This window comes from Anabrus simplex, chromosome 5, assembly GCF_040414725.1.
Source record: "Anabrus simplex isolate iqAnaSimp1 chromosome 5, ASM4041472v1, whole genome shotgun sequence".
Classification (NCBI taxonomy): domain Eukaryota; kingdom Metazoa; phylum Arthropoda; class Insecta; order Orthoptera; family Tettigoniidae; genus Anabrus; species Anabrus simplex.
In genome coordinates, this window is record NC_090269.1 from 14,462,841 (window position 1) to 14,478,678 (window position 15,838).

At 42.3% G+C, this 15,838-nt stretch overlaps 1 protein-coding gene across 1 annotated transcript in view; it reads left to right on the forward strand.

Annotated features, from left to right (window-relative positions):
- The window catches only part of bma (SCY1-like protein bma), a 1,798,985-nt gene that overhangs the window by 749,618 nt on the left and 1,033,529 nt on the right, over nt 1-15,838 (forward strand). The window contains exon 3 of the mRNA XM_068227755.1: nt 8,175-8,295. Within this exon, the coding sequence (XP_068083856.1) occupies nt 8,175-8,295 (121 nt within the window). The remainder of the gene's footprint in view (nt 1-8,174; nt 8,296-15,838) is intronic.

Genomic DNA, 15,838 nt, shown 5'->3' on the forward strand with positions numbered 1-15,838 from the left:
CCTATTAAGTGCATGTAGTTTTAGTAAGTGTTTGGGATTGGCGACTTTTTCCAGAAAGGGAAGAACTATATGTCCGCTTGATTATTTAACACTTAGTTTGCTATATACACTGACTTAGCAGATGTCGTGGGACAGTCACCCAATAGCGTGTGGGGCCTCCTCTGGGCCTGCGAACTGCAGTGAGATGCCGTGGAAGTGAGTCGACAAGTCCCTGGTAGACCTCTGGACGCAGCTGACACCAAATCGTTTGCGGAGCGGCTGCCAATGCTGGTCTGTTCGTGGGTGCAGGATCTATGGCACGGAGCCTGCGTTCCAGGACAACCCAGATATGCTCGGTAGGGTTCATATTGGGGCTCCTGGGTGTCCATGGCCGTCGTTGGACCTCCACTGCATGTCCCTGCAACCATTCCCGGGCGACGTGGGAGCGATGTGGCGGCGCGTTATCATCTTGAAACACCGCAGAACCGTCTGGACGCTGGAAGGCCAAAAATGGGTTGAGATGGTCTCCGAGCAGCTTAACATACCGCGTACCATTCAAAGTCTCTTCCAGAACAACTAGGGGGCCCATTCCATACCAGGAAAATGCACCCCAGACCATAACAGAGACACCAGCGCCCTGGACCACACCTTCGAGGCAGGCGGGATCCATCGCTTCATGTTGTCTGTGCCATACACGGTGCCTCCCATCGGCATGGCGCAGTTGAAATAGTGATTCGTCCGACCATATTCCGTTACGCCATTGTTCCAGTGTTCATCCCTGGGGACTGGCGACATATGCGCATCGTTGTGCCCGATGACGTTGGGTTGACAGTGGCACCCGTGTGCGGCGCAGGCTCCCATAACCCCATAGAACCCATGTTCCTACAGATTGTCCACTGGGATACGTGTCTACCACGGCCTGTGTTGAATTCAGCCGTGATTTGTTGCACGGTTGCCCGTCTGTCACTATTGACAATCCGTCTCAGATGTCGCCGGTCACGGTCATCAAGGGTGGTTGGACGGCCGGTCGTTCGTCTGTTGTGGACGGTGATACCCGCATTCAACCATTCACGATACACCCTGGACACGGTTGATCGTGTAAAGCCGATTTCCCGCACCACTTCCGTAATCGCACTTCCCATCCATCGGGCACCGACCACCATACCTCGTTCGAACGGTGTCAGCTCACGACGACGTTCCATGTTACACCTGTCACATGCACAGCCACTGCTCACAAGGTCTCCTATACAACTGCCGCTGGCACAGGGGGCGTGTGGTGCGCAGACTACATACCTGCGCATCAGTGCTCCGCTATCCCATGGCATTTGCTGAGTCACTTAGGTCCATTATGAATCGAAGGATAGATGAGTGCATAACGGAACAGTTGGCGCAAGGGCGCGTGATATGCCGCACGCCCGTGAGAGCTGACGCAATGATAAGCTATTCATAGAAATAACGAACTTTTATAACATCTAGTGTGGAGAATATGTACAAAACATTTGCTAAATATGTTACGTACTATTAGTAAACGATTGAATATATATTCAACAAATAATTTAAATTTTAATTAAACTTCATGATCGTACTCAACAACATTACCCAGGTGATTCAGGTGTAAGCACTGAGAAAATGTAGGGACCTGTTTAAAACTCCGTTGTTACAATAATTTAGCTCAGATTATTCTCAAAATTTTACAGTAGAGACTTGACATAATGTAGTTTACATTCATTGACTATATATTTACCTTGAAATCTATTAATGTAGAAGAGACCTCCTAAAGTTTATACGGAATTGAAGTGACGTTCTTGTATTTATATGGATTGTTTCACAATGCTACGAAAAGTAGGATAATCGTTAAATCGGAATCATTGAGTGAACGAACCAGGAGCAGTAGCTCAAAGATTCATTTATAATGAATTTAAGCTTGATGGGGCATTAGTTCATGAGAAAGAGGGCGTGTTTTGTCGTCCGTTACTTGGTCTCATTCCTAATGTTATGCGACCACTCTCACTTCACCCAGCTCAGTCTGGTTTAGTGCTGCTATCGTCTGATTTATTAAAACCGAATTACTTCCCTTTCATTCAAACTACATCGTGTCATGCTTCTGTGCCACGCAATATCGTATTCAAAAATGACAGAGATTTAAGTAATTAAGAGGTTTTAAGGCGTTGAAAATATTATAGGAATCCTCACCAGATGATGTCAACACGCACATCAGTGAAAAGATATTAAGATATACTATTAAATTCCATAAGGAAACGTCGCATAATGACTCATACATCTGCTAGAATTCACCAGAAATGTAAATCTATGTGCTTCCAAGGGGAAAGAGGTCACACTATTTCAAACTCTCTGACAAGGAAAAAGAAACACTGATTAGGACATATTCATACATACAAGGAGAGCAGAGATTATCGCCTTCAAAGATATAGCATTCACATCTCGACAACTTCAAAACATTACAAGCTACAACAAACTGAATTTAGCTACAGGGGTCTATATCACTTATGGAGTTGTGTGACATATGAAGGAAAGGTATATACGGCGAAAGGAGGTCGACGTCCAGGGGTTTAACAATTTCAATCACTTTTTTTACAGAAAATGTCCATGGCAAAGTCGGGAATCCAACTTGGGTGCTCTAGCATGGTAGCCAGCAACGAAGTCGAACAAAATAATAATAAAACATTATTTTAATAGGCCACGTTGATTTTTTATATTTCCAATTTTTCAATATTCAGTTCGCATTATTAAAGTTACAACTGAAAAGTCAATTAAAGATATTTTGTACACTATGAAACTCAATACACGATGCGGTGTATCACCCTTGAGAGCACTGCGTCACGTGTCCCAAAACTGCGGGACAGATGCCACATCCTGGTTTAAAGGCTGTATTGATGTAGTGATGGCGAACTCCTCGTACAGAACCTTCACTACATCCAGTACTGTCTACTAAAACTATTAAATTCAAAAGAATTGAGAGAAACGCAGATAAAAACACTAAATTAAGGAGTCCCTAAATCTTTCGGAAGAAAAGTATTTTATTTTCATGTTTAAAATCAGCAACATATTGAAAATATAGAAGAAATCTTGCACACAAGTGACAGGAGCCTTTACTACTGGGACAACTCAACTACCCTTAGCAGATATAGTGACATCCAGCACCAAACGTTCAAACTGAAGGGGGTGCGGCAAGTCTACCGGTGCGGCGCTTCACACTGTTTTGCCATATGCTCCAACTGGGCATCAGGTTAAGTGTTAGTTACTATAACTGTAGTCATTACGATTCGGCATAATGCCAACAGTGAGGTTGCAGGGCCTTCTCAGCGGAAGGAACACCACCTCGCAGGCTCCAAAAATCTTTCATACCATCTACAGGAAAACATTTTCGCAGTGTGCCGCTAAATGTGTGGCTAAGGATAATGGTCGTACATCGCCAAAGCACTCGCAGACAGTGTTACAACGGACGGATGGCGCAGGGCTGCAGGGTCTTCTGCACAGAGTGTCTAGGACAGTCAGGCTTGTGCCTTGAGCAATATGTCGTGAAATTCCGCAAAAGACTGAAGTATTGGCTCCATACAATGCCATATCTACTGGTGTTCGTCGCTGCGCACTGTTAGAAGCTACTGCATGGACTAGGTCCGTTGTACTGCGATTGTTCACACAGCAATAACACGGAACTTACTACGCAGCATTTTTGTCAGAAATGTCCAAAAACGTGTTTATCTGCTATAGGAAACAAAATATTCTTTCCCGGATACCATTTCATTACCTGCATGACGCATAGATGCATCAAATGGCACTGCAGACGAAAGACTCATCAGTAGTGCTGTTGAAGCACCGTGTGCGTCATGGCTCCCATGCGCAGAAATATTATTGAAATAATTCAAATGATAATCTAAAATACATAAAGACACAGAAAAAACTCCATTAAGCAAAAAAGTATTACGGTACCACGATAACGGTTACCCATATCCGAGCGAAGCGAGTAACATGTATAGAATACCTTACACAACGGTTATGTCGTGATACTTGCATAAACATTACGGCTACGCCCAATCAGAATCCCTACAATTTATGTTACTCTCATTACTGTACAAAAGAAAGGGCTAGACGACACTTCCTAATAACTGAAGTTTGAATTCTAACCTTTTACTACATAAAATTCTGGGGTCTATAATCCTCGACAGGTTGCCCGCGTTGATGCAACGTGGGAGCTGGCGTGGGACACTTTCTGACCACTAAATTGAACTTGCTCTAATAACACGATTATTAATTTTTTATGTGTCGTATATTGTTTTGTTAGGTTTATTACCTCAAAATTTTATTGGAAATAAATGTATATATCTAACACTATTAGCTTCACAGAATATTATTATTAAGCGTATGGAATTTACACAATGGACAAGTATATACAATATTATACAAAAGAAAAACCTGCAATGAGTACATGGTACTAAGTAGGGAACAATTACACATGGATATCTAAATTATTTATCCACTGCACTAGGGATACTGAGACATCAGCAAAATCTTTCTGTTCTCCACCATAAGAAAGCAGAGGGCATTCGTCCATTATATGATCCATGGTCTGGACCAAAGCACCACAATCACACGCTGGAGAGTTCCTGAAGCCCCACTGGTGAAGGGAGAATGCAGATCTTCCACAATTAGTGCGAAACCTGTTTAGTGATGACCACGATCTGAAACAAGCTGGGGCGTGGTTCGTATTAAAGAGGCTTGGCCACTCCGGAGCTGTACGAAACCATTCCTCTTTCCATTCCTCTTTTAAATTGAATCCATCATCCATTAGATTCTTAGCTGTTTTCATTGGTGGCTTACGGGATTTCAGCTTTTGTCTCCAGAGATCTGCAACATCCATGTGGATGGGTAGAGTTGGATTGGACATGATCTTATATTCTTGAACAAGGGCTCTTGAACGTCGCAGGCTTGGTGGAGCAATGTGGGACAGAACTGGCAGCCAATGCGTTGCAGTAGGCTTCAGAGTACCAGAGATGATACGCATGGTGGTGTTAAGTTGTACATCGACTTTCTTCACGTGGCAACTGTTAAGCCATACTGAAGAGCAGTATTCAGCTGCAAAATACACGAGGTCAAGCGCAGTACGTCGTAATGTGTCCGCTGAAGCACCCCACGAAGTTCCACACAATTTAAATAGAATATTATTACGTGTTCTCAACTTAGATCCGAGGTTTTCAAGATGCTTTCTATAAGATAAGTTTCGGTCAAGCGTTACCCTGAGGTACTTCGGATTAGGATTGTGCTTTAGCACTGAGCCATTGAAGCGTACTTGGAGTTTTGTATTAGCCAACTTGTTGTGGAGATGGAAGCAAGCAGATTCTGTCTTATTCATGCTGGGTCGTAGTCTCCAGTTTCGGAAGTAAGAGCTAAGTGTATGCAGGTCAGACGTCAGGATGGCCTCGGCATGGTTGAAATCTGGATGTTGAATGGCAATGGTTAAGTCGTCTGCATAAGAGAATGTTACTAATTTTGTCTCAGGAATATCCGATATGTAGAGATTGAATAGAAGAGGTGCCAAATCTGATCCCTGGGGAAGGCCATTTTTTAGTTTCCTAAGACGACTAATGTCATCATACATGACGACACGGAAGAGCCTTTCAGTTAGCATATTGTTGATCAGTGTGGTTACAGTTTTGCAAGGGAAAACTCGTTGCAGCTTCAACATCAATCCTTGCCTCCACACAGTATCATATGCAGCCTTTAGATCTACAAAGACTGCAGATGTTTTAGTACCCCTTTGAAAACCAGCCACAATGTGAATTGTTAGTGCTAGCACCTGGTCAATACAGTTTAGGTTCCGCCTGAATACAGCTTGCTCTACTGGGATCATTTCATTAATGGCCGAACTAATCCTACTGTACACAAGTCTCCCAAGTAGTTTATAGCAAACACTCAGCAATGCTATTAGTCGGTAGCTATCGACTTGGTCTCCCGGTTTACCGGGTTTCAGAATTGCAATGATCTTGCTTACCCGGAATTCATATGGCAGATGTCCAGACGATAAGATACTAGAGTAGAATTTAGCCAACCAGAGCCTTGTGTTTGGACCACTGTGTATCAGAAACTCAGGAAATATCCCATCAAAGCCAGCAGCTTTACCAGGTTTGAGGCTTTTAATAGCAGTATTTACTTCCAGATGTGGTTCCTAGCATATAGAGTTCTCCTGCAATTTGTTTTTCTGTTCTTTGAGCAACTTCTTTACTTGGACGGTATGTTTCTCATCAGAGGGCGCTCGTGACATACTAACAATATGTTCAGCTACTAGGAAGAATAAACTTGTCTTGAACAAGAATAATCGGTATTAAACACCCTTCTTGCTGAATTCTATTGACAGGCTTAGATTCTGCTCTCTACCCGTAATGCTATTCCTGCAGTATATCCCTGGGTGGTGGGAAGGGTCCTTGAAAATAATTACGTTACTGGAAATAACTACCATCCTCATGACAATCCATATCGTGATAAGTAATTAGTTTGCGAGTACACTTTCCTCCGACTCTTTCACTTTCCAGCGTCCTACTGCTTGCAATGAGTTGCAAAATTTTATCATTCGTGAAAAAATACTCTGAGCTTTTTCAGGCAATTTTGCATTTCTTGCGCTACGAGTTTTTAGGAGGAGGAATTTTGTCCATTCTGTAACACCATCCTTTTCTGTTACGGTCAAAAAACCGTTGAGAAATAGGTGAATCATCATCACAAGTATTTACTAATTCTCAATTAGCACTTTGATCTATACAACTGCTAGAGTCTACTAGTTCATCCTCACTCTCACTAAAACTTCTTCTTTTCCCACAGACTGTGAACGAGAGAACACTCTTGCGTCATACTCTTCATAACTCATTTCAGAGTTAAGGGATTGACTGAATTAATTCCCAACATGATTACTAGGGCCCGGATGTTTATGCAGTAATAGGTTAGAATGCAAACTTACTGGAGCGAGTAACATGTAGAGTCTACCCGCACGACGGTAATAGTATGAGGTTCGCATAAACATTAGGGGTTCGGCCCATTAGAACCCCATACAATTTATGTTACTCCCACTACATTACGTTAGAGCGGGCTAGTCGACATTTCCTACTAAATAATCTTGTTACTAAAACAATTTTGTTACTAGGAAATCTCGACTAGCCCGCTCTAACGGAATGTAGTGAGAGTAACATAAATCCTAGATGTTCTAATGGGACGAACCCCTGGTGTTTATGCAATTCTCATAGCACTACCGTGGTACGGGTAGGCTCTACTTGTCACTCGCTTCAGTAAGTTTGCATTCTAACCTATTACTGCATAAACATCCGGGCCCTAATGATTACATATGTAACTCATTAGGTTCGCTCAACATAGCTGCTGGTGTACTCCCAACGATCGAGACTGGTGTCGCGAGGTTCAACGATACACTTTACAGCACTGCTTGAGAATAATCCCTCTTTCTAGAAATGAACACCCTTCAGTACAGTGTGACTGACCTTAGACAAAAGGCAACGAATGTGAGTCAGGATCTATTAAGTTTAAAATTAAGCGCAAGCGGGCAAAATGAATTTGCACAAGGTCACACACAAACCACCTGTGCCGCCACTCCAGGTCTAATAACTAATGAGAGACCTTAGTGTTCGAAAAGCGGTTTTGAAATTTTAAGAAAAAATGTGTGCTAAAACGATTGTTTAATTTTAATAATAATTCCATGGTTTCGTGAGAAATAAGAATTAAATAGGAAAAATGCGCTTTTAGCAGGTCTTTTACATTATTACAGATTGAACTAACTACATAATATGAATTTTATTGTTTCTGTTGAATGCTTTAATACAACGTTGCTCATTATTTCTGTTGTTACGTATGAAATTTTAGTTTTATCAGTTCAACATTCATTGTTTAGGTTGGTATTCATTGAAATACATTTTCATTATTCACTTGTACATAGTAAAGCATTTCTCTATTTATTTTTGTGTTTTATTGAAAGGTTATTTCATTGTTTTAATAAGTACATTTGTCCATGTGTTGGTTCGAAAGAACTGTGTTTAATTTAAATGTATTCTTTACTCCAATTACATGTTTTGCAATATAAACTCTCGCTATTTTTATTCCAATGTTCGTAAATTATCAACATGGATGTTGTTTTATAGTGCAGTAGATTAGAAGAATAACTTTTCTTTCTGTCTTTGCAGATAACTGAGGCCCTGTCGTTTTTGCACTACTCGGGTCACGTTTTGCACCGCAACGTGTGCCCCAGCAGCATCCTCGTAACCAAGAAGGGCACGTGGAAGTTAGGAGGGCTGGAGTTCACCGGTAAGTAGCACTAGTACATGTAGATGATATGACTAAAATACTGTCGGGTATCGTGCAGATTTATATTTTGCTGTCTACTAGAAAACTTGTGTGATATATTTGTACAACCAATTAAATCCAACATTTTTGAAACGTATTTGGTTCTGAAAATATATAAATCTATACATATAAACCCTAAGTCCCCGTGTCATTTACAGCGATAGGAGAAGCTTTAAAAAACTGAAATTGATGAGAGTTTTACGTCTTCTTTACAATAAAAATACAATGAAACTCTTCCGCGGATATACAAAATATTAGCCGCATCCTCCCCGCATCCGCTCTTCCTTTATTCGCACATGCATCCGCATCCGCGAATGCTTATCAGCGGATATTGCAACTATATTACACCGAAGTAATTATAGATCTTGTTAATATAATACAACAGTCCTGACACCTTTCACCAGACCGTCTACTGTCAGAGGTTTATGAGTGATTTCTTTTTGCGACACGTATCGACGTATTAAGCGGTTCGCTTTCGGAACATTGGTTCCTTCCTTCCACTAATTGCTTACAGAAGCCAGTTAGGCTTAAATCAGATTTACGGCTTTATGGATTCAAGGCTTTTTACATACCCCCATTCTCATCATCATCATCATCATCATCATCATCTGTTTACCCTCCAGGTTCGGTTTTTCCCTCAGACTTAGCGAGGGATCCCACACCTCTACCGCCTCAAGGGCAGTATCCTGGAGCGTGAGACATTGGGTCGGGGGATACAACTGGACAGAATGACCAGTACCTCGCCCAGGTGGCCTCACCTTCTATGCTGAACAGGGGCCTTGCGGGGGGATGGGAAGATTGGAAGGGATAGGCAAGGAAGAGGGAAGGAAGCGGCCGTGGCCTTAAGTTAGGTACCATCCCGGCATTCGCCTGGAGGAGAAGTGAGAAACCACGGAAAACCACTTCCAGGATGGCTGAGGTGGGAATCGAACCCATCTCTGCTCAGTTGACCTCCCGAGGCTGAGTGGACCCCGTTCCAGCCCTCGTGCCACTTTTCAAATTTCGTGGCAGAGCCGGGAATCGAACCCGGGCCTCCGGGGGTGGCAGCTAATCACGCTAACCACTACACCACAGAGGCGGACTACCCCCATTCTCCCATACCAATATCAATGGTCATCCAATCACAAACAAAGAAAAAGTGTATAACTTAACCTAACCCCTTGGCACTACAGCCCTTGAAGGGCCTTGGCCTACCAAGCGACCACAGCTCAGCCCGAAGGCCTGCAGATTACGCGGTGTCATGTGGTCAGCGCGACGAATCCGCTCGGCCGTTATTCTTGGCTTTCTAGACCGGGGCCACTATCTCACCGTCAGATAGCTCCTCAATTCTAATCACGTAGGCTGAGTGGACCTCGAACCAGCCCTCAGGTCCAGGTAAAAATCTCTGACCTGGCTGGGAATCGAACCCGGGGCCTCCGGGTAAGAGGCAGCCACGCTACCCCTACACCACGGGGGCCGGCAAGAAAAAGAGTATATCTGAGGTAAATCAATAAACTTCATTATTTAGAAATAATCAGCAAATTTATCCTTTCTTTCTTTCTTTCTTTCTTTCTTTCTTTCTTTCCTTCTTTCTTTCTTTGTTAATCTGTTTACCCTCCAGGGTTGGTTTTTCCCTCGGACATAACGAAGGATCCCACCTCTACCGTCTCTAGGGCAATGTCCTGGATTGTGAGACTTTCGTTCAAGGGATAGAAATGAGGAGGAAGAATAGTACCTCTCCCAGGCGGTCTCACCTGCTATGCTCAACAGGGGCCTTGTGGGAGGATGGGAAGATTGGAAGAGATAGACAAGGAAGAGGGAAAGAAGTGGGGTTGGCGTTAAGTTAGGTAGGTACCATCCCGTCGTTTGCCTGGAGGAGAAGTGGGAAACCACGGAAAACCACTTCCTGAATGCCTGAGGTGGGAATCGAACCCTCCTCTATTCAGTTGACCTCCCAAGGCTGAGTGGACCCCGTTCCAGCCCTCGTACCGCCTTCCAAATTGGGCGGGACAGCCGGGAATCGATCCGGGCCTCTGGGGGTGGCAGTGAGTCACACCACAGAAGCTAACTTATCCGCACTGTCATACAGTTTTCATCCGCCAAGACACTAACATCGCGGATATCCGCGGATAAATCCGCATCCGTGCGGACCACGACCGCGACTTTTGTAGTTTTTTTAAAGTAAGATGCGTTTCTATCAGCGGTCGCATATTCGCCATGGTGACGTAGGTGCACATCTATATTATCTATCGCCATGATGTCGAACTGCGTACATCCTGGTTTCTATTGCCTTCCATAGATATATTTGAGAGACTTAAACTGGTACCAGTTATGGGTTACAAGAACGCTGCAATGATGGCGATGATACCTGAACTGTTCGGTAAAACATTGCTTTCACTTAAATGGATTAATCTCTTTCTTTCATTCTGGGGTTGATTTCAATCAATAATCACGAAGTAGAGTAGCACACATGGTGACCGTGGTCGTTAACCCGTGAAGTCTGTCTGGTCTGACCCCGTGGCTAGACGGTTCGAGTCACGATCCTCGAAAGTATTTTTACCATGGAAATATTGGCCTTCAGGGTAGGAGAGGTGGATTTTAGAATTTATAATCACCAGAATAGTTGCCAAAAGCTTGTAGTAAATTCCAAACCTCTGTGCGGTGCTCATATGGAGTGAGGGCATACGACTCTGTTGATGGTGATTGTTTTGGACAGTTGTATGTAGCTTTCTCAAGAGTACGCAGATCCACAGACGTCAAAGTATAACAGCGAGCTATAACTGAAATCAATATGATTTGTAAATAAATACTACGTCGCCGCCTCTGTGGTGTAGTGGTTAGCGTGATTAGCTGCCACCCCCGGAGGTCCGGGTTCGATTCCCGGCTCTGCCATGAAATTTGAAAAGTGGTACGAGGGCTGGAACGGGGTCCACTCAGCCTCGGGAGGTCAACTGAGTAGAGGCGGTTTCGATTCCCACCTCAGCCATCCTCGAAGTGGTTTTCCGTGGTTTCCCACTTCACCTCCAGGCAAATGCCGGGATGGTACCTATCTTAAGGCCACGGCCGCTTCCTTCCCTCATCCTTGCCTATCCCTTCCAATCTTCCCATCCCCCTACTAGGCCCCTGTTCACTATAGCAGGTGAGGCCGCCTGGGCGAGGTACTGGTCATACTCCCCAGTTGTATCCCCCGACCAAGAGTCTGAAGCTCCAGGACACTGCCCTTGAGGCGGTAGAGGTGGGATCCCTCGCTCAGTCCGAGGGAAGAGCCGAACCTGGAGGGTAAACAGATGATGATGATGAAATAAATACTACAATACCTGTTTTTTTCCATTCGAATGACGTATGAAATCTGGAAAATGTACCTTTTATTCATAAGATACACGGTATTAAAATTCCATTTATCATTTCCAATTACATTATAGATAGAAATTTCGACTATCGAAGACTGGCTTATGTAATAGTTTTACAACATACAACATGTGTGATTGCCTGACATTTGCAATGCAATTCAGCAAGAAAATATCTATATTTAAACGTTGTTGTGGGTTTAAATTGAGAATTCTTAAAACATGATAGGATAAAGAAATATTGGGCAATTGCGATGATATATTATAAAACATGGCTTAAAAGTAAAAAATATACTAAGGACTTGGTTCGAAAGTTTCAATTCTCTAATGAACATGTTTCCTTGCATATTTCTCTGAAAGGTATTATTTCGAATACTGTTTTCCAAAATATCGTTTGGAGAGGAGGTTCAGTGTGTTTTTTCTTAAAAAGAACAAATCTGAAAATCAGTTTATAAGGATGTTATGGGTAAAAGTGTGGCGTATGTCCTAGTTATGTGACTGACTGATGTCTCTCAAATTAGAAATATCATAGTGAGTTAGTTGGAGGATTAAAACTTTGTGATCACATTATTTTACTCTCATACTTATAGTCATCTATTTATTGCAAAAAAAAAATCAAAACACTGTCAATGGTAACAATATAAATGCGGTTTTCTCACTTTAAATAATATAAACGGGTATATCATGAATGTAGAACAAAAAATAATATTTTCTTTTCAAATCAACACATAATATAGCTGACTTCCGGTAAGCTGACATTGCCAGTCAGACCAGCATAATGATGTTTTTCTATTTGTAGTTTTTAATTTACGTTCATAACCTTTGTCATTATCTGTACATGTGTTGATAACACTCCAGGGATGCATTATCGCAGCTTTGTTAATGCATGCATCAACGTTCTGAAACATTTCATGTAAGGAATAGTTTCATGTGGTATGATGGTACATTCTGTTCCTGTCTGTTTCTCATGACATGTATTATGCAGAAGTGTAGGAAATGAATTATAAGACGGAAATAAAGTGTTTTCGGACCAGTGTATACATATTTCTTCTTGTACGTGTGAGGAAGTACCTTATCGTCACACCCTGAACAGTATATAAAGTATACAGATTACAGTAAAGTATGACCTCCTACAAATGTCCGGAAGTGGCCGAATAGTTAACTCTAAGTAAAGATCATAATTGTTGCGTACGTTATCAAAGACACATAAATTTTCTATACTTCATAGAGGAAGTGAGGAAGAGGAAGCAGTTTTACCTCAGACGAAGATTCCAGATACGAGCAGACCGTGCGTAAAATCCATTAAAAAATATAAGGTTGTTCTTCCCTTTTCCTTGTCCATCCCTTTCAATCTCCCCATCCCTCACAAGGCCCCTGTTTAGTATAGCATATGAGGCCGCCTGGGCGAGGTACTGGTGCTCCTTCCCAGTTGTTTCCCAACCCAAAGTCTCACGCTCTAGGACACTGCCCTTGTGGCGGAAGAGGTGTGATTTCTCTCTGAGTCCGAAGGAAAAAACCAACCCTGGAGGGTAAACGGATTAAGAAGACAATCATATTTATTAGAAAATGTCCTAAAAGAAAGAATGTTACTCCCCACCTGTTAATCATTTTATCTCCACAGTCCTTATACCTAGAATGTTTCTAATAATCACCCTATATTTATCAGCTTTGTTGGTTCACCACTCAGTATCGGGAGTTCGAAAAAGCTCTTAACTGAGTACTTGAAGTTTCCGTACACGTTAGAATGTCGCGCTGCACTCACGTATTCATGAATATTCTCTTGATATTCAGTTTATATTTTGCAGTCCGACTCCTTGGCTGAATGGTCACTATTGAGGCCTTCTGTTCAGAGAGTCCCGGATTCGATTCCCGACCGCGTCTGGGGTTTTAATCCCGTAATTTTATTTCTTTTGATGTAGGGGTTGGGTTTTTGTATTTGTCATAACACTCACCTCATCATACTGAGAGAACACGCCGCACTACACCAACACGCAGTAGTGAGTACACCGCTTCACGTAACACTTGCAATACTAATCAGAGGGAAAAAATGGGGCCTGCCACTTAGAAGAATGAATTTATCGGTCAAAGAAAGACAACGGTCACCAAAGGGTGACAAAATGAAAGACTCCCCAGACCTCAACACCTAATATCATCGAGTTCGGAACAGAACAAACGTTTACCAAAGGAGGTTGAACAGCATAGGTGAAGTGTGGAGCCTGGCACAAGTAATTGGAAGCAATGCCAGTAATCAGGTAAGGGCCCCATGGTTTCCCACCCACGCTCCCAAGTTAACAGAACCTGGGCACCCTTTTAGTCGCCTCTTACGGCAGAAACGGGATAACGCGAGTATCATTATACAACCCGCAATCACAGTGGGTACGATTGTGTACATCATAATGCTGTTTAAGTGACACGCGAATGTGTTGAACCAATCCAGCTAGACAGGCGTTGTCTTGGTAGATCAACTTCGTTAATGTCCAACAGACATAATATATTAAAGAATATGCTCACGTTAAATTCAAATTTCATGTCACATTCCTCTGTCCGACAGGGACGCATACATTTTTCATTAGAGTCAGGATGAACGGTAAGCCTCTTACCGTCATGAGGATTCACGTTGTACTGTTCTGCGCATTATTCAGAACCACACTAATGCAGAACAAGGAATTAAACAGGTAAAGTAGTTCCTGCTACCTAGAGCAGACGAAGTAAAAATATCTCCATACAGGCCACGGATAAGAGAAATCACTCGTAGCCTCAAAATTGCTGTAGAATAGTTAGATCGATAATAATAACTTCGTGCGGCTATTCCTAGCCCTCTGACAGCACCAAGAACCAGTCCTCAAGCAAATGGAATAGAGTTTAGGATTAGCCTCTCTCTAGTGCCCGGCACCATGTAGTATTTCCTCGCTCCCGGGACAAAAACCCCTATGTGAAATATTTTAGCTTAGAACTTTGACGGGTACGGTTCTGTCATCTAACGTGCAATAAATATTGCGTGAATATTGTCAAGGCATCCCCGCTCTTCATAATATATGTGCTACGGGTTAGTATATCTCCAAAAATATTACCACATAAGGGGGTTTTGTCCCGGCAACGAGGATTAATCTCCATAAGTCAACCGGATACTCACTTCAAGAATCCGGATGTTCAGGCTGTAATAGGTTAGAATCACTGATCTCTATACATGGATCGCTGATGGCAGGTCTCCGCTGCAGGAGAAAGTACGCCAAGTTGAACGCGCGGTTCGCCATGTTGGCGTACCCAACCTCGTGCTCTCCTTATTGGGAAGCAATGATAATATAGTCAATTTTAAGTCGCAATTAATGGCGCATTGGAATAATTAAAAATATAGAGACATGTTCACTCAAAGCATAAGGACATTGGGATCACTGACACGTCATTCCGAGGTCAGTAAATCTCCGGGATAGCAATAAAAATGAGTGTATAATAACGGCCGGCAAATATTAACTTAGGTGCTGAATACATGCAATTAGCGATCGGTAACACAATACGAGTGAAAACCAGTTTCTGGAAACATTGCTGTAAATTGTATACATGTATGCCACGAAATTATGCATTCTTAAAATGATGTACCTATAAACGTAGCTCAGTATACAGGCCTAGATTCGACATATCGTAATCGGTGCTTGATAATGAATTTCTGTTTCCTGTTTCCAAGAAATAACGCGCATATTATCAAATTAAAATATCATTGAAGCAAATGTACACATTTATAAAACCAGCAAATATTCAAAACTAGTCAATATATCACATTACCTCCAGCTTAATGTACTATTACAGACCTCTTTAATTAAATTCAGCTAGCAAAGCGATATTGATAGTCATCATCAGAAATATGTAACACCAGTTAAAAGAGTCCCAAATACCACGAATAGTATAATGGAATAGCCCCAAACACCCACCACACTTTCCCTTCTCCCACCACTCCAGTGTCTGAAACCCATAATTATTACTGATGTAAATAAGGTCTAGAATTCCTCCAGACATCATTTTCTAGGATTGTTATAAGGTCACGTCAATTATTTCATCGAAACCGTCAGTTTAATTATGAGAAATAAAAAAATATATATAAGTAAATCTTTACTTGCAGTTAATGTTCAGCAAAATTGAAAACAGTTGGCTGTACATCACTTCTAAGGTGTACAGTTTGTCCA